Consider the following 16,361-nt stretch of genomic DNA (forward strand, 5'->3'; position numbering starts at 1 on the left):
AAAGCCTGATCAAGACTTATTATGTTGAAATTTATGGGCACAGAAAATGTAAAAGTAGTTATTTATAGTATTAGCTACTATTGAGTTCTTACTATAAACCAGGCAGGCCCTACATCAGAAGTTTCTCGGACAATTCAATTTACTTATTACAATTCTGCAAATTAGGGATTTTTATCCTTAGTACAAAAAAATGAGAAAATTAATCCATAATTTTTAAGTAAATTACTCAGTTTCACACAAATAAATGGGGCAACTGGGATTAAAGTAAGTCTGCATGATTCTAGAACACCAGCTCTTTCAGCAACACTAGAAATGTTGGGTAGGAAAGACATCATTTATGGCCCTCTTTTGACAAGATTTGCTACCTGACAGAAAAACGAGTTCCTTATACTGAAAGGAGTCATCTGAATGTCACTGGATGCTTCCAAAGTTGACATTTAGATTTGCCTTAGCCGGATGCAGTCATGCTTCAAAAGCCTTTTAAATTAACCACTTACAAGGAATTGATGGGCACCACAGAAAATGATTTGGAAATAGATTAAACATTAAAACAGCTTTATCAGTGAGGTAATGAACCCAAACTAAGAAAATGAAACATTAGGAAAAAGATAAAAGCAAAGCCCATCACAAAGGAAAGTGTGTGTGACTAGCTGAATGCAGGGTAGTGACAATAGCTCAGCTGCACGGAAATACTCTTGACAACTATAAAACATATTTCATTTCATATTCTAATATGCACTAAGCCTCAACTCATTGTGGCAAATTTTATGTTCCGAAGATGGCCACAACAATATCTCCTGCCCCACATCCTTCTCTACAATATGGCCCTGTCACCCTCCTACCAGGTGGTAGGTGTATGTTCTCTCCCCTTGAATCTAGGTGGGCTTCTGACCACTGTGACCAATAGGGTAGATGGAAGAGATGCTATGTGCCTTTCGAGGTGGTCATAAAAGGCAGCACAGCTTGCCTCATCTGCTAGAACAGCTGTGCCTGGAGCCTTGAGCCACCATGTAAGAAGTCCAACTACCCTGGGGACATTATGTTGAAAGGGAGCCAAACCATAAAGACAGGCCACATGTAGATGCTCTGCTCAGTAGCTCCAATTTTTAAGCTATCCCACCCCGGGCACCAGACTATGAGGAAACAAACCTTCAGGTGATTCTGACTCCCAACCATTATGTCTCCCTGATCGCCATGTTTTTCCAACTGTGGCCCCAGATATCCTGGAAAGACGTAAGCCATCCTTTCTGTACCCTCTCCAAATTACTGCTCTATAGGATCTGTGAGCATATCCGGTTGGTGTAAGCCTCCAAGTTTTAAGTTTATTTTTTACACAGCAAAAGTAACTGGAACACTTATCTTGAGGACTTAACCAGAAATCAATCACTTAGAAATTTTGAACCAGCTGCAATATTCTTAGGTTTCACCAAATAAGAAATCCCTCAAACTATACTCTAAATAATTCTTAAAATGACAACAATAACAGGATAAAAAGTAGTAGGATTTTTTCTATGTTTACAGAATGGGAAATTGTTACAGATTTTAAGAGGGAGTTTGTCTTATATCTCCACTTTGATCTCTCATCATTTGTGATTTTTTTTCCATTATTTTGTTAGATGACAGTAAATTCTTCTCTTATTTTTATTGTCTGTTAAGCTGTTGCTATGGACTGAATGAATTCGTATGTTGAAACCCTAAATCCCAAGGTGAAGGCGTTTCAAGACAGGGCTTCTGGGAGCTTTAGGTTGTGAATGTGAAGCTTCATAAAGAGATTCATACTTCTATAAGAAGAAATGGAAAGAACTTGCTTCTTCTCCTTCTCTTCTCTGCTATGTAAGGACACGTGAGCAGATGGCCATCTGCAAACCAGGAAGAGTCCTCTCACCAGACACTAGACATGCCAGTGTCTTCATCTTGGACTTCTTAGCCTCCAGAATTATGAGAAATACATGTTTGTTGTTTTAGCACCCAGTCTATGATAATTTGTTATAGCACTCTGAGTTGACAACTGTATCCTACCAGTTTACCGCACATCTGTAGGAGGCATTTTGCACACATTATGACTAACCCTTTGCATATGTATCAATGCTTACAACATCCCAGCAAGGTATGTATTATTACCTCTATTTTGTTAAAAGAAAATTAAGGCTTAGAGGCATTAAGTGGTTTCCTGAAAACTATACAATCAATATATTACAGAATTGGGATTTGAACCATGTGGGTCTGATTCCACAGCCCCCAGTTTCCCCACTACTCACTGCTTTCAGAAGCATGAGCAAGTGGTATTGCAACAGAAAATTATTTGGACATAACTCCTTCAAAGCCAGAATAGTTAGATAAACTCTGCCATTACTTATTAGTTCTACAAATATTTATTGAGTACCTACTATATGCCTGAATTTTAATAAACATAGGCTAAAAGTAACTTGAAGCAAAACACTTGACATGATATAAAACTAAACAAGCTATTATTGTTTCTGCATTTAGAAATCAAGGATAAATGTTATAATTTCCTGACCTGATAGATGAGATTAGACTCTCCCATATTACTGAGAATACTTCATTTGGCTTACTTTGTACTATTTATTTGAATACTTTACAACTCTGAAAGTATAGATGTTAATTTCTGAAAAAGCGATAGCAGGGAATATTGGGTTGTAAATGGGGGGAGGGGGTGTACGTTCCCTTTGTGAGGTCTTTAAGGATCCCTCTAACATGGCCACAGGAATTACACTCAAAAAGGCATGTGGAATTAAAAGATTTATTACACTCACAGGTCCTAGAGAGGGAGCATGGCATGCCCAGAGAGGCACACAATCACCCACAGCCCAAAGTTTGGTCATTGCAGGCAGGAAAAGAGCAAAGCAAGGACCCATAGGTTAGTGCCTTCTTTGAGGGTGATGGGAATGGTAGCTTGTGGTACTCAGGGAGCATTATCGTGGGGTGATTTGAATGTAACTGGATTAAAGGGAAAAAAAAGAAGGGGTAAAATAAGGAAGTCATCATGAGGCTTAGCACTTGAACACACATGTTTGGGGGTGGGTACCCAGAAACGGGTAATAATTAGGTAAAAGTTCAAAACAAGCAGGGTGATTGCCTGCACTTGGAGCCACTGAGGCCACAAGAGGCTGTTCTTGGAGCCTGACATTACACAAATTCCATTACACAAATGATTTCTGTCCTATAACAATGCAAATGGATTTTTATCTAAGTATAAATGCAAATGATTTCTGTTTAGTAGAAAAGATACTTTTGTTGTCCTGGATGATAATAACCATTTTAAAAATCTAACCCAGCAATCTTTTGCCAGCATTTTTTTCAGTGCCTGTTTTAGGGCTAACTTTACCGCCTGGCTGGCTTCTCTCTTTAATGAGTTAAATAAATCTATGATATATGCTAGTTTTAGATTTGTGCAACGGTTAGGGTTTTAACTTTTGGAAAACTGTATTTTGACACAACAAATATGTACCGAGTGTCTATATGTGTCAAATAGTGCAATAGGCACTGGGGCTACATATGTGAAAGTAAAAGAAAAAGAACAACAGCAACCTGCATGCATGGAGCTTATAACAGGGAGCTTAATTTGTCCTGGCTTCTCAAAAGTAATGCTCCCTGGAATAATACATGAACTGCTTTTTCACACCTTAAGAAAACAAACGTCGGACATGTCCAGAGATGAAAAGAGAATAAATATCTTTTAAAAATATGTAATTTTTTTTTAAAGTTGCTGAGGGATTGTGGCTTTCAAGAAGAAAGGAAGTGGACCAGAGAATCCTGGAAGTTTAAAGCCATAAAGCTTACAGCTCTAGAATCATAAAAAAAATGGATAGATAAACAAGTACTTCTTGATGAAATGTCAGAATGTTTGAACTCTTGAAATATAAAAGCACTTTAAAAACTACCAAAAGGAAGAAACACTTTTTTTTAAACTGCTAGAACTTTTACTCGCTGTACTCGCTGTGTCCCCCAGTAAAACAGCTCATGGTGTTCTGATCAAAGTCAGACACTGGATTGATTCATGAACCATGGTGTCGACCTTGTGTGTAATAAAGAACTAACTTTACCCAAAGAGAGGTCTTGGCCTTCGCCCTTGGCTTCTAAGAGGTAACCTCTAAGCTCTTGGAGTGTCCAGCCTTGATGAAAGTGTCTTTGTTTACCCAGGTGCCTTGGGTCAGCCAGATATTAAAAATGTAATTTAGAGCGGGGGCTTGGAGCCACCCCAACAGTGTGATTTAGGGTCGGGGCTTTGGGTCACATGGTATCAGTTAACCTCTGGAGGAGATGGAAATAAGGTCAACTATGTGGGTGGCCAACCAGGTTGTGGTGCTCCTTCCTGTTTGGAAACACTTCGTGCACATTGTCACCCTTTATTGCTGGGGAAAATTAATGTTATCCATGACCCCATGGAGCGAGGACAACTGGAAGCTCCACCTTTGGAACCCTTCCAGGGTCTGCCCTGCATCTCAACCTTGGCTGATTTTAATCTGAATCCTTTTCTATAATAAACCGTAACCATGAGTATAACAGCTTTCAGTGAATTCTGAGAGCCCTTGTAGCCAATTATTGATGTTGAGGGTGGTCTTGGGAACCCCCAAATTTGTAATTGGTGGAGGAGCGAGGGCAGTATTACAGACTATGTTCCCTAACTTTGCACCTTGGGTAGTAATTCTTAGATTTCTGTGTCTTTAAAAGAAAACTGAGGCTAATACTAATGTTGACTGGTCTATGGTTAAATATTGATTTTCCAGTGGGTATCAAGTACTAGATAGTATAGACAAATACCAAAGAAATAGTAAATAAGGTCTCTAGACTTTAAATAATGAAAATTTTAAAGGGGAAAATTTTAAATGTAAGGGTCAGGAAAGTTTCTTGGTCAGTTGATTTGATTCTGTTTACTAAACCAAAGGAATTATAATTATTAAATTTTTTATTCTACTGTGGTTTTTGGAAAAATCAGAGCAAAACTTTATGTTCAAAGTTTTATATTTTTGTAGCATGATTTGTTTTGAGTTTGTTGATTTGGTTTGCTTTTGCTTACAACATGTACTTTCTCTTTTTCCCTTTTTATTTGAAATTTTGCCTTTCATTCTGTTATGTGGCTGGGTCATAAAAAGCATTCAGAAAATATTTGTTCATTATAAATTCTTGTATTTTTTGCTGAAGTGTGCCTTAAATTCTTTTGGTAACTAATTGAGTAAAAGTATAAACAAAGAGGAAATGAAATACTTACTGGAAAAAATGTATAAATGTGTATAAAAATACTTTTACACATGAATAATATAAAGTCTCTTATGTAAAACTAATTACAGTTTAACAAAGCTATTAAGGGGCATTAAGTTGTGAAAAAGACTATTTTTCAGACGTATGGAAAGGGGATTTGGAATGGTGGGTAAGAGAAATACAACATTTAAGGGCCTACAGCTGAGAGCAAACAGTATAGGAATAAAAGAGAAGCAGGCTTGAGTTCCATCCAGAGAGTGGTAAAATATAAGCAGAGCAATGAGACTGTAAGGACAAACTTACTATTGACTGTAAGCCAGATAAGATCAGGAAGTGGCAAAATATCAGCCTTGGTTCCATAATGTGTATGAATTTAGTATGGTTCCAAGCCATCTGACTATGAGGGGCTTCAAATCCATTCTCAAATGGATCGAAGATTGTTACAGAAATCCTAGTCTAAACCATATACCCAGGAAGCCAGGGTGCTGGTGGAAACCTCTTACAGATTCTCTGAATTTAGGGCAATCTGAGAGTAGGCTCACAATCAAATCAATACTCAAATTCACCAGAACATTGGGGCATGAAGGCAACATATACATGGGTCTTGGTCTATGCTGAGAACAGCAAGATGACCTGCAGAAAAGTAATACCATTCTAGAGATACCGATTGATCTGTCTGCCTCCCATTCCTTTAGAACAGGGGAGGGCAAAGGACAGTCTGTGAGCCAGGTCTGGCTTTAAGGAGGCCGCAGCTCACAGTGGCCCATGTGGGGATCAAACTGGCAAACTTGGAGCTGCCAGCACCACGCTCTAACTAACTGAGCTAATCGGCCACCCCCCACCATCTGTTTTTAATAAATAAAGTTTATTTTAACAGACCAACTCGTTAATTTAAACATTGTCTATTGCCTCTTTCTGCTATAACAATAGAGTTGAGTAGTTACAACAGAGACCATATAGGCCACAAAGCCTAAAATGTTTATTAGCTGGCCCTTTAGAGAAAGAGTTTGCTGACTCCTGGCCTACCGCTATCTCTGGGCCAGGTCAACTACTCATTTTCTGCTAAACTGTTAATGGCTGAAGATAGATTAATGCATTAATATTCCCAAGTAATGTATCTATAATGCAGAAAGGGGATTCCTGGAGTCAGAGTCTCTCATCTGAAACAATACCATGATGACAGAAATGTTAGGCATAAAGGCAAGTGGTGAAGGCTATAGTTGAGGACCTGTATATGTCCCAGTTGGCATGGGACCATCCCACTTTAATTAAGCCTATTGTCCTGGGACAATGATTAAAAGTGCCCCCTTTCACTCTCAAAAGTGTCTTTGTTTGAAAAGCAAACCTCGAGGAAGGCATGCCTCAAACAATTTATACTTTTTAAAGGAAATTATTGAAAATATAATGCAGGTAGAAAATTATTTATAGTCAGACACCTAGGTTAAAAAACAAAACAGCAAAACCAGTTCAACTATTTTGATATAATTTAATGGGCTATATAGTGTCACTGTGGAGATTACGACTAATAAAAACAGACAAAGCATAAATAAAGAATAAAATTCATGCTTTATTCTTGACTTGTAAGAACTGGATGGTTCTTAGTTTAGTTAATTTTCAAAAATTTGTTCTCTAAATCTAATTCTGATTTTATTATAGATGTACTGAATGAACAATAGAGTAAATAAATAAATACATACACTAAGCAAAAAGAGAATCTCAACAAAAGAAATATCAGAAGTGGTTTATAGGTCAATGAAACTGAACAAATGGTTCTGAGCATCTCTGGCTGTTGATCAACCCTGGTTATTGCACCCTGGGGAAGGCAGTACACATGCCACAGTGAAGTAAACAAAATACCCCCAAGTGTCTCTGCCTGTACTTTGGAAAAGCTCCATGGACAGAAGTCTTTTTGATTTGGATATTTATCAAGCACTGGTTGGTCTGGTTTATCTCTCTTTTTCTTTCCTTCTTTTCTTTTTTTTTTTTTTTTTTTTGAGTTTGAAAACAACTTAGAAAACAAAAACTATGCTCAAATAGATTTTTCTGCCACCAAAAAGAAAACAGAAATTATCTATTGAGTAATCATCCTTTTTTTTCATGAGAGTTTATTTTAATCGCCATTTTTTCCATAAGAAGACTACTCTGTAGAACAAAAGGATAAATTAAATGATCATCCACTACCCTCTTTCTTGATAAATTTCATATTTATGCTGATGAGTAATTCACTCTAATTTTTTATTCACTCCATCAACATTTATCAAATACTTAGTGTGTAAGGTAGGTACGTGGTAGGCTCTGGAAATACCAAGGAGCATAAATCAAGTCCTGTCCTTGAGGAACTCACAACATAGTACAGAGGGAGAAACAGTTCACAGATGTATAATTTTAGCACAGTACATATTTAAAATGCTACAAGCTCACAGAGGAGCGTGTTGAAGGAAGGTTCATGTGAACTATGTCCTAAAGGGTGAGCAGGAGTGTTCTTGGCCAAGAAGTGAGGAACGATTTCCAGACTGAGAGATTAAATCAGAAAACAGAACACTCGGAAGAGCTTAACTGCACCTAATTCAATAAAAGAACTAATTACAGAAGTATAGACACGATTAAAATGAAGCTAATAAGGAGTGATGAGGCCCCCAAGGACTAGCAAGTCTGGAAAGCAGCCCTAGGTCTAAGGGAACACAGGTGAGGGTGAGGGAGAAGAGGAGGCAGGGAAGGAGGGAGGGAATAATGTAATCGGTGACCTGAAGGAGCTGTGGAGAGGGGCCTTGGAAGAATCCAGCCACCTCTGCAACGGCAGAGAAAGAACAAGGGGAATAATTACCCCAACCTCTCTCTCCTCCTGCCCTTGAATTTTCTGCTGCTGATCCCTCTGTTTGTAAAACCCAACTGGACGCCAGAGGACAAGAAAGCCCAAGTGACACAGTACGTAGAGATCAGCCTTCATGGGCACTGAGCTAAAAGGAAAAAGACTGACAATAGATGTGGGTAGTTAGTGTTGCAAACTTGTCAGTGCAGAGTTGACAGTGTTGCACTTCACCTGAGTCCTGTGTTCCCCCAAAAACAGTCATGATAAAGACATCACTTACTGTTTCGTCTTCCAAATTGGCTAACCTCAAAGGACCACCCTGCCCTTGCATATTTCAAAATAAGACCTGTCTCCATCTTTCTTCATGGCTCCCCTAAGATTCACAAATGTGGCAGATAACTCCCTTGTCTACATGCTTCTGTAAAACCCCAGGCACCTTTCCTTTTCTTTGAGATGTTCCTTATTTATTTATTTTTTCAATTATAGTTGACATTCAATATTACTTTATATTAGTTTCCGGTGTACGACACAGTGGTTAGACATTTACACAATTTATGAAGTGATCTCCCAGATTAGGCTAGGACCCACCTGGCACTATACAGTTATTACAATATTATTGACTACATTCCCTACACTGTACTTTACATCCCCGTGACTATTTTGCAACTGCCAATTTGTACTTCTTAATCCCTTCACCTTTTTCACCCAGCCCCCAACCCTCCTCCCATCTGGCAACCAACAAATTGTTCTCTGTATTTATGAGTCTGTTTCTGTTTTATTTGTTCTCTTATTTTGTTGTTTAGATTCAACCCATAGAGATGTTCCGTATTAATGAATGTCCTCCCTATTGCAATAGCCTGGATGAAATTGTCTCAATTTTCTGGTGCATTTTGTCTTTCACATGAACTACATGTGCAAAGATGCAGGAGCAAATACATGCATAAGCTAACCGTGGGGAGGTGGGGTAGAGGAGGAAGAAAGGGACAGAGCTAAGCTGAGGACCAGAGAGGAGAGCCAAAAGCTAAATTGGGAGCAGAAGTGATGGGCCTTGAATGTTGGGCAGTTTGAACTTTATTGTGTAGGCAACAGGCAGTTAACAACTGTTTTGAGGCCTGGGAGAGAAAGATGGATATTTTAGAAAGAAAACTATAAATACTAATAAGAGCTGATGGAAAGGAAGAGTGTTCTGTTTGTGAGTAAAGAAAGGACTTAGGAAGAAAATCTCCAGGTGAGAGATTAGTAAAGGGCAGAGTAGAGACAGTGGTAGAAGGGGTAGGAAGAAAGGCCAAGAGCTGTGTTTCAACTTAGAAGCACAGAACTTAGACACAACTGAGTGTAGATAGGAAAGAAAGACTTAGAAGCTACTCTTTGGTTTTTAGCTGGAGTTACTACATGATGATGATTCTATTGATTGAAACAGGAAATTCAGAAGTGGTGAAGATTTGGGGCAGGATGTGGTAGAGATGGGCAGTGGAGATTGAAGTTCAGTAGTTGGAGATTTTATATATATGCACTATATATATATATATACTTATATACTGTATATCATTTATATATGTCAAATATATGTATATATAAATTTATTGTTCTCAACTCACATCGTTTATATACATATATAAAAGATACATAAATACATATAAACAATATACATATATTTAATATACATAAATGCATTCAATGCACATCATTAATCATCTATGTTAAAATGATTAATGATATGAGTTGAGTTAATATATATCGCCATATAATTATTAAGAGTGAATTAATATATACGGATATGTAACATTATATGTTAATTATTAATGATATGTCTACACTCATCAAATAATCACCATTTTTTTTAGAGCTCTTCCATTTTGCACTCTAGAAAAAAACACTTGGAACAAAAATCAGAGTTTAAATTAGCTTCCTTACAGGGAGAAGGAAAATTAAAGAAAGAAAGGTGGGGAACTGGAAAGAAAGGGAAATAGAAAAGAAAGACTGAAACAATTTTTAACATCCATTTAGGATGGAGGGGATTGAACTACGGGCTGTTCCAGAATAATCAGATGATGATTACCCCCAGCTCTTCCTGTTGAGCATGGGATTTAGGAAGATCATCTAGTTCAATGGCTTAATTGTACGTGTATTTCCTAAGAACCAAGAAGTTAAGGAACATATACGAAAATAAGTGTAATTTTGTTTCTTGTATTTAGCAAATGAACTCTGGGAACTAGCCTCACATGTATAAACTCAGCTCTAAAGTACTTCATGGATTTCGGGACAACAAAATAGCTGCCAGCCACCAAGATGATCCATGAAAAGAGAACACTTGGAAACCCTGGTGCTGAGACAGTCCTTAGGGCATGAGATTAAAATGACTACATTTGCTTTCCTTGATTAAGCATAGAAAAAAATAGAGATAATAGTAAATACATGAGCTAGAAAAGAAGAGAAGTAATAGAAATTGCTTAGACAGGTTCATGAAATGCAATAGCATTAAGCAGTGAATGTTCAGTTCAAAGGACTCAATATTTCCCAATGTTGACAAGCAGCTAGCTATGGAACAATCTTTTTATTTTTTTCAGTCTAGTGGAAAATTCCATTGACAAAAATCACATGAAATTGATTGACTGAAACACTGAAGAGAAGCAAAAGAGGGTGAAATATTAATTTTGGCAGAAGAGAGGGCTAGAAAGGCATGTCTCACTTCTATTTTTGTCATCTACTGAGTAAACTGGTTGGTTCACACCTGACTGCCCAGTTTAAAAACTATGAATGTAGTCCCTGTACACTGAGTTAAGAGCTTGAGGAATCAAACTTTCTCAACTATATTTAAATTATTTTCTCCCTTTCCCCCTCAAAGGTAGAGAGGCCATAAAATATACATCTGCAATAGCCTGCTTTTTAAAATATTCAAATCACAACAAAATAATGACACATTTTTGTTTCCAGGAATGATTCTAATAAAATAGAGAAGAGCAAAAGTTATTTTTAGAGGAAGAAAAGTTTGAGCATATTTTTCCCCCTGAAATAATACTTTTTTTTTTTTCCTGATTGTAAAAAGTAGTGTATGGGATACCAGAAGAGATGGTACTATAAGTTCATACTTTGACACATCTGTTTTCTTCCAAATACAGAGCAAAGATTGGTAAAATATAGAAAGAGAAAACCAAAAAGACATCTAGAGGTGAAAAGGAAGAGAAAAGAGAAAGGGAGGGGAGGGAAGGGAAAGAGAGAGAAAGGGAAAGAAAGGTCTCTAAGGCACAAGCCTGGAGACAGACACCCGCTGTGCCCCAAGTCCAGAAACAGGCAGATAGCGAGAGCTGGAATTTCAGCTGCTGCTAGGATCTGGGAACTAAAAGCGTTCCTTTGAAACAAATGACTTGGCTTCACCTCCAGAAACTGAACCAAGCTGCCTCTTGCTTAGTGTAATATTATCACACAGCAGGAGACTCAAGCCACCAGTATAGGACCTGGTTCTTGAGTAGGGGCCAAGAAACTGCAAACTATTAGACAGGGAGGGGAGAATACGAGAGAATAAAAGAAAACAATGGCACAAACAAATGAACAAAAACACTTTCCATTAAAATGAGGTGCAGTCCCAAATTCAAAAACACATAAACAATATCAATATAGATAACTAAATAAACACCCTACAGAATTGGAGAAGAAAGTATCGATAAGTCTCAGTTAAGCCAAAGATATGAACACACCTCTATTAGAGAATGATAGATGAAGAACAGAAAAATATGAAGAATATAAATGATTTGAACAACATCATCTTGTTCTTGACTAATGGGCCATGGAAAGTCAATGGGAAATGTCCCTTTTGGAAAATACTTTCCTCCCTGAGAAAAAGAAAGATGTGTGAAAAGAAGCTTTCCTTTCTTCTTCTCCTGGTACATAATTATATGATGACATGCTGCCTGGAGCTGGGTCAGCCTCCTGGATCATGAGGTAAAAGCAAGCTGGTGACCACTGAGACAAACATAGGGAAAGGGACAGAACTTGGGTTCTTGATTATATCATCTGGCTGCTGCACAATCCCCAGAATTGCCTCCCGCAGACTTGTTATACAAGGTACAAATCTTACTGTTTAAGCCACTTTCCCTTGTATATCCTATTACTTGCAGTAATCCCCTAAATTAATATATAAATTAAAGCAATTTCAATCAAACTCTATAGTTTTCTTCATGGAATTTGGTAAGCTGCTCTTAAAATCTGTATGGAAGAGCAACAGGACAAAAATAGGCAAGCCGGTTTTAGAGGAGAAGAACATTGAGGGCTTGCCCTGTCAGAAACCAAAGAATATTATAAAATTATAGAAAATAAGATGGTGTGAAACAGACAAATAGAACAGTGGGACAAAATCTTGAGCTCAGAAACAGACCGACGTGTATAAGGAAACTTGATATAACATAGAAGTGGCATTACAAAGTGTGTAGGGGGAAACAGTTCTGAGACCATTGGTTATATATAAACAGCTTTACACTATACACAAAAAATAAATTCTAGATGGATATGTGAGACCATAAATGCCAGATGGGTTAAAGAAAATATAACAGGAAGTCATTCAAACATGGAGATAGATAAAGTTTTGGTTTTTTTTTAAAACAAGACCCATAAAGCACAAAACAAAAAGGAAGACTGATAAATTTGACACATTAAAATTAAAATATTCCATGCAACCAAGATATCTATTGGGAGAGGCAACCACATGAGCTCTGAGTGGAGAGTCTTCCTGTGTATGCCAACCAAGACTGCAAAGCCCTGATCTGTCTCTATCTGGTTCCTTTCTCAGGACTGTGTTTGAAGTGAGCAGACTTGAGAGATGAGGTAACATCTCTCCCCACACAGCAAGCTTGATACCACTCAATGTAAAGAAATAGATTCTCCAAGCATGATGTTGCTTTTCTGAAATGCAATCCACTGTTGTCCCTGTCGCACTTGGGGGACAAAGGGAGCCAGGATAATTGTACCAGGGGCGTCAAAGGTGATCAGGAATGTCTAGAAGTATCCTGCTAGTTGTAGTTCTGCTGATAATAATAAAGAAGAAAAGGGCAGAAGTAATAATGGAAAGGTAAAGTAGAATTCTGGATTTGTCGGTGATGGTGAGATTTATATGTGTCCCTTTATAACGGTAAAAAGCATCTTTCTTGTTGAAATACTTGCAATAAAATAAATTTGGTCATTCTAAGTCTGAAACTCTCTAGTCCTCCAACACACTTTTGTTTTTAGAAACAATTTTCTAAACTCTGCAAGGAAGAGAGCAATCTTTATTCACAATTCTCACATGGATTGGAGTCTTTTGCATTTTGTTCCGTTCAGCTGTTTATTTATGAGGAAGTAACCTTCATTTATAGTACATTGGAACAGCTACACAGGCAAAACCTTCATTTCTATTGCCTTTTCAACAAATTTTCTGGCTACTCATACATGTTTATTTTTCCATATGAACTTTTAGAAATTAAAAATCATATTGTCAAGTTCTGCCTTTGTTTTCTCACCTTTGAATAGGAGTCTATCTGGGTTTGTTTTGTCCATAAAATAAAATAAAGAGTGTTTACAGGTGTTGCTTGATAATCATTCAAACCCTTCTCTGATAATCATTCAAACCCCTCATTAAATCTAGATCACAACGGTTTTTAATACCGGTCCATCCATGCATCATTCTGACATGGGGAAGGGGAGGTTCCAGCCAGAGAACTTTGTCTCTGCAGGATTTTCTGTTTGTTGAAACCACTGTTCTAGCGCCAGATTTTGGCATCTGGGGCCCTGTTCAGTCTGGCTTCTCCTTCTGTACATGGAGTGACTGTGTCTGGTTTTCTTTCTATAATTTCTCCCTGATGACTATGGTAGTACACAGAATAGCTGCCCCTTTAAATGTGAAGTTTTGAAAAACCTTTGTTGAGAAGTGTGATAAAGGAAATCATAACACGGATGGGTTTTCTGCATGGTGATGCCACACATATACATCCCATACCCACCCTCAACTCTCCCACCACCTCCCCAGGCAGCAGCAGACGTGACAGAAATCTTCATAGCTTCTGAAACAGTACTGAGCTCATTAGTCTCCTCTTTTTGCACACAGTTCACTTTTACCCACAGACCCTGCCCCTCTGGATTATAGGAGTTCATCCTCACATTGAGGGGGAATGGATAGACAAAAAGAAGAAATGACTGGGAGTAGCCCAGAATTTTCTGCTCTGACCCTACCACTGCAGTCTTGGAATGTTCACCTGTGAGAGTAAAAAGGTCTTTTTAACTTTCAGTAACACAGCAACACTGCAGTTGCTTGTACCATCTAATCTAGTGTTTTTTGACCCCTCTCCAGACTTTATACCATGAAGTTATTACTGTCACTATTATTGCCTCCAACTGTGCCCTCACCTCCCACATCAACTTCTGTCACCTGTATTTGTTCATTTGATTTGCCAAAGAGCAAGACCCTCATATAATAACTAGTCTATGTTTGCAGACTGGCAAGAATGACCACTGTAAGCCGATTTAAATTACTTTCATGTCCATCTCCAACTGAACTAGAAAACAATGAGTTTGACCTTGTCCAGATTTTACCTGGCCCCTCAGCCACTTGCCTTCTCAGGGACCCGGGAGTGACTCGGGGAATCCTGGCAGCTGAAGCCCCAACAGCTACCCCTTCCTGCTTTTGCTTAGTGAGAGCTCACAGCCTGCCAGGCACCAACAAGCACCCCAACAACTTTCCCATTCCTTTCAGGGCCTTTAGAGTCCAGTGGTGGGTGAGACCCTAGCAAGTCACTCACCACCCTAAGCCTTATTTCCTCATCTATAAAATGAGGATGATAATAATAAAACCTAGTCCATAAGGATGCAGTGAGGAGTAAATGAACTCAAGTGCTTCACAAAACATCCGGAAGCACTCCATACGTATAGGGTGTGTGTGTGCCTGTGTGAGTGTGTGTACGTGTGTGAGTGTGTGTGTGTGTGTTCTCCCAGGTTTCACCGAGTTTTATACAATTACAGGATAACTGCAAGGCTGTTGGTTTAAACCACCCCTGCTGAAATAGAAATACCCTCAAGCTCTGCTAAAACACGGGCAAACACTCCTAAACATTTTAGACATATATAGATTTTTTAAAAACTTAATGTTGTAAGTTTTACAATACTTATTAAATCTCGAAAATTTATCCTAAGGTTCTCATTCTCTGAGGAACACAAACTGAAAAGCAAAGACAATAACCTTTATCTAAGTAAACTGCAGTAAAATATCATTCTCTGAGGTATTAAAACATCACTTAATTGCTAGACAATTCCTGGTCTTTGAAGAGAGTTCACAGCAAAGATATTAAATTGCCACTGAGGGTTTAGACATTAAACTTTCAGGAAGATAGATGGATGGTGATCATTATTTTCAATATTGTGTATTTACCCAGAAGATTTCCCGCCAAGAGCCAAAGGACTTACTTAACAGAACCTGAAAGCCTGATGCAGCAGGCCTGAGGCCTTCAACTAGTCTGATGCTTGCCTTTGGAGTAACAGGGATCCCTGCAGTGAAGAAGAAATGAGACTCCTCCACCTGACTGGGGTGCCCCGTGCAAGTGTCGGCAGGGCCAAAGCAGCAGTAAAAGAACCTGGAGACTGCACAGCCCAGCACAGCTGAGGCTGGACATTGCACTCAGCTCTATAACAAACTTCCACGGATCCAAGAACAATAGGCATTGCTTCTCCAGTCTTAGTCTGCTTCCTTCTCCCCATAAGAGGGCTGTGGAGCATGATTTGGACTGCAGTCCACACCCATAAATACTGGGGGCCTTCCACTCGCTGGGTGAATATGATGGGAGACTGGCACCTGAGCTTGTCTCCTTCCAGTTGTGTGAGATTGGGCTAACCATTTAATCCCTTAGCTCCCTCATCTGTAAATACGCGGGACTGGGATAGATATCTAAGGTCTTCATCGGCGTAAGAGTCTATGTTTCTAAGGTGAGAGCAAAACAAGACATGTAAGGGAAATAAAATCTTAAGTTGTATAAAAAGTCACCCCATGGTTAGAAGAGGCATGAAGAGAGTGGTTCAAGTCACAATTCCACACGTTTAATTACAAATAAACTAAACTTGATTCCATTAGCTCAGTCTTCAACGCTACATGACAGATAAAAGATGACTTACTGGTGAGTCAATGTCCTCGAGGAGTAAAACAGAACAGCGCTCACACTTCAGCAGAGTTTGGGCTCGGTGCATTATTTTCCTGACAATTTTCTCCAGGTCTGTCTGTTCTTCAAAGAGGTCATTAACTACCTCTAGCAAAGCCTAGGAAAGATAAAATGGGTGTATTTAGGTGGATATAGTACTGAATAAAAATGTTGGGTGTTTT

General features: G+C 38.5%; 1 protein-coding gene across 3 annotated transcripts in view; it reads right to left on the reverse strand.

Moving 5' to 3' along the window:
* Positions 1–16,361, reverse strand: part of PDE11A (phosphodiesterase 11A) — a 324,817-nt gene that overhangs the window by 190,065 nt on the left and 118,391 nt on the right. For all 3 annotated transcript variants that reach the window (XM_019739325.2, XM_019739326.2, XM_074338486.1), the window contains exon 4: positions 16,157–16,297. In XM_019739325.2, coding sequence (XP_019594884.2) covers positions 16,157–16,297 — 141 coding nt within the window. The remainder of the gene's footprint in view (positions 1–16,156; positions 16,298–16,361) is intronic.

The sequence above is a fragment of the Rhinolophus sinicus genome, linkage group LG01 (assembly GCF_036562045.2).
Source record: "Rhinolophus sinicus isolate RSC01 linkage group LG01, ASM3656204v1, whole genome shotgun sequence".
Lineage (NCBI taxonomy): Eukaryota > Metazoa > Chordata > Mammalia > Chiroptera > Rhinolophidae > Rhinolophus > Rhinolophus sinicus.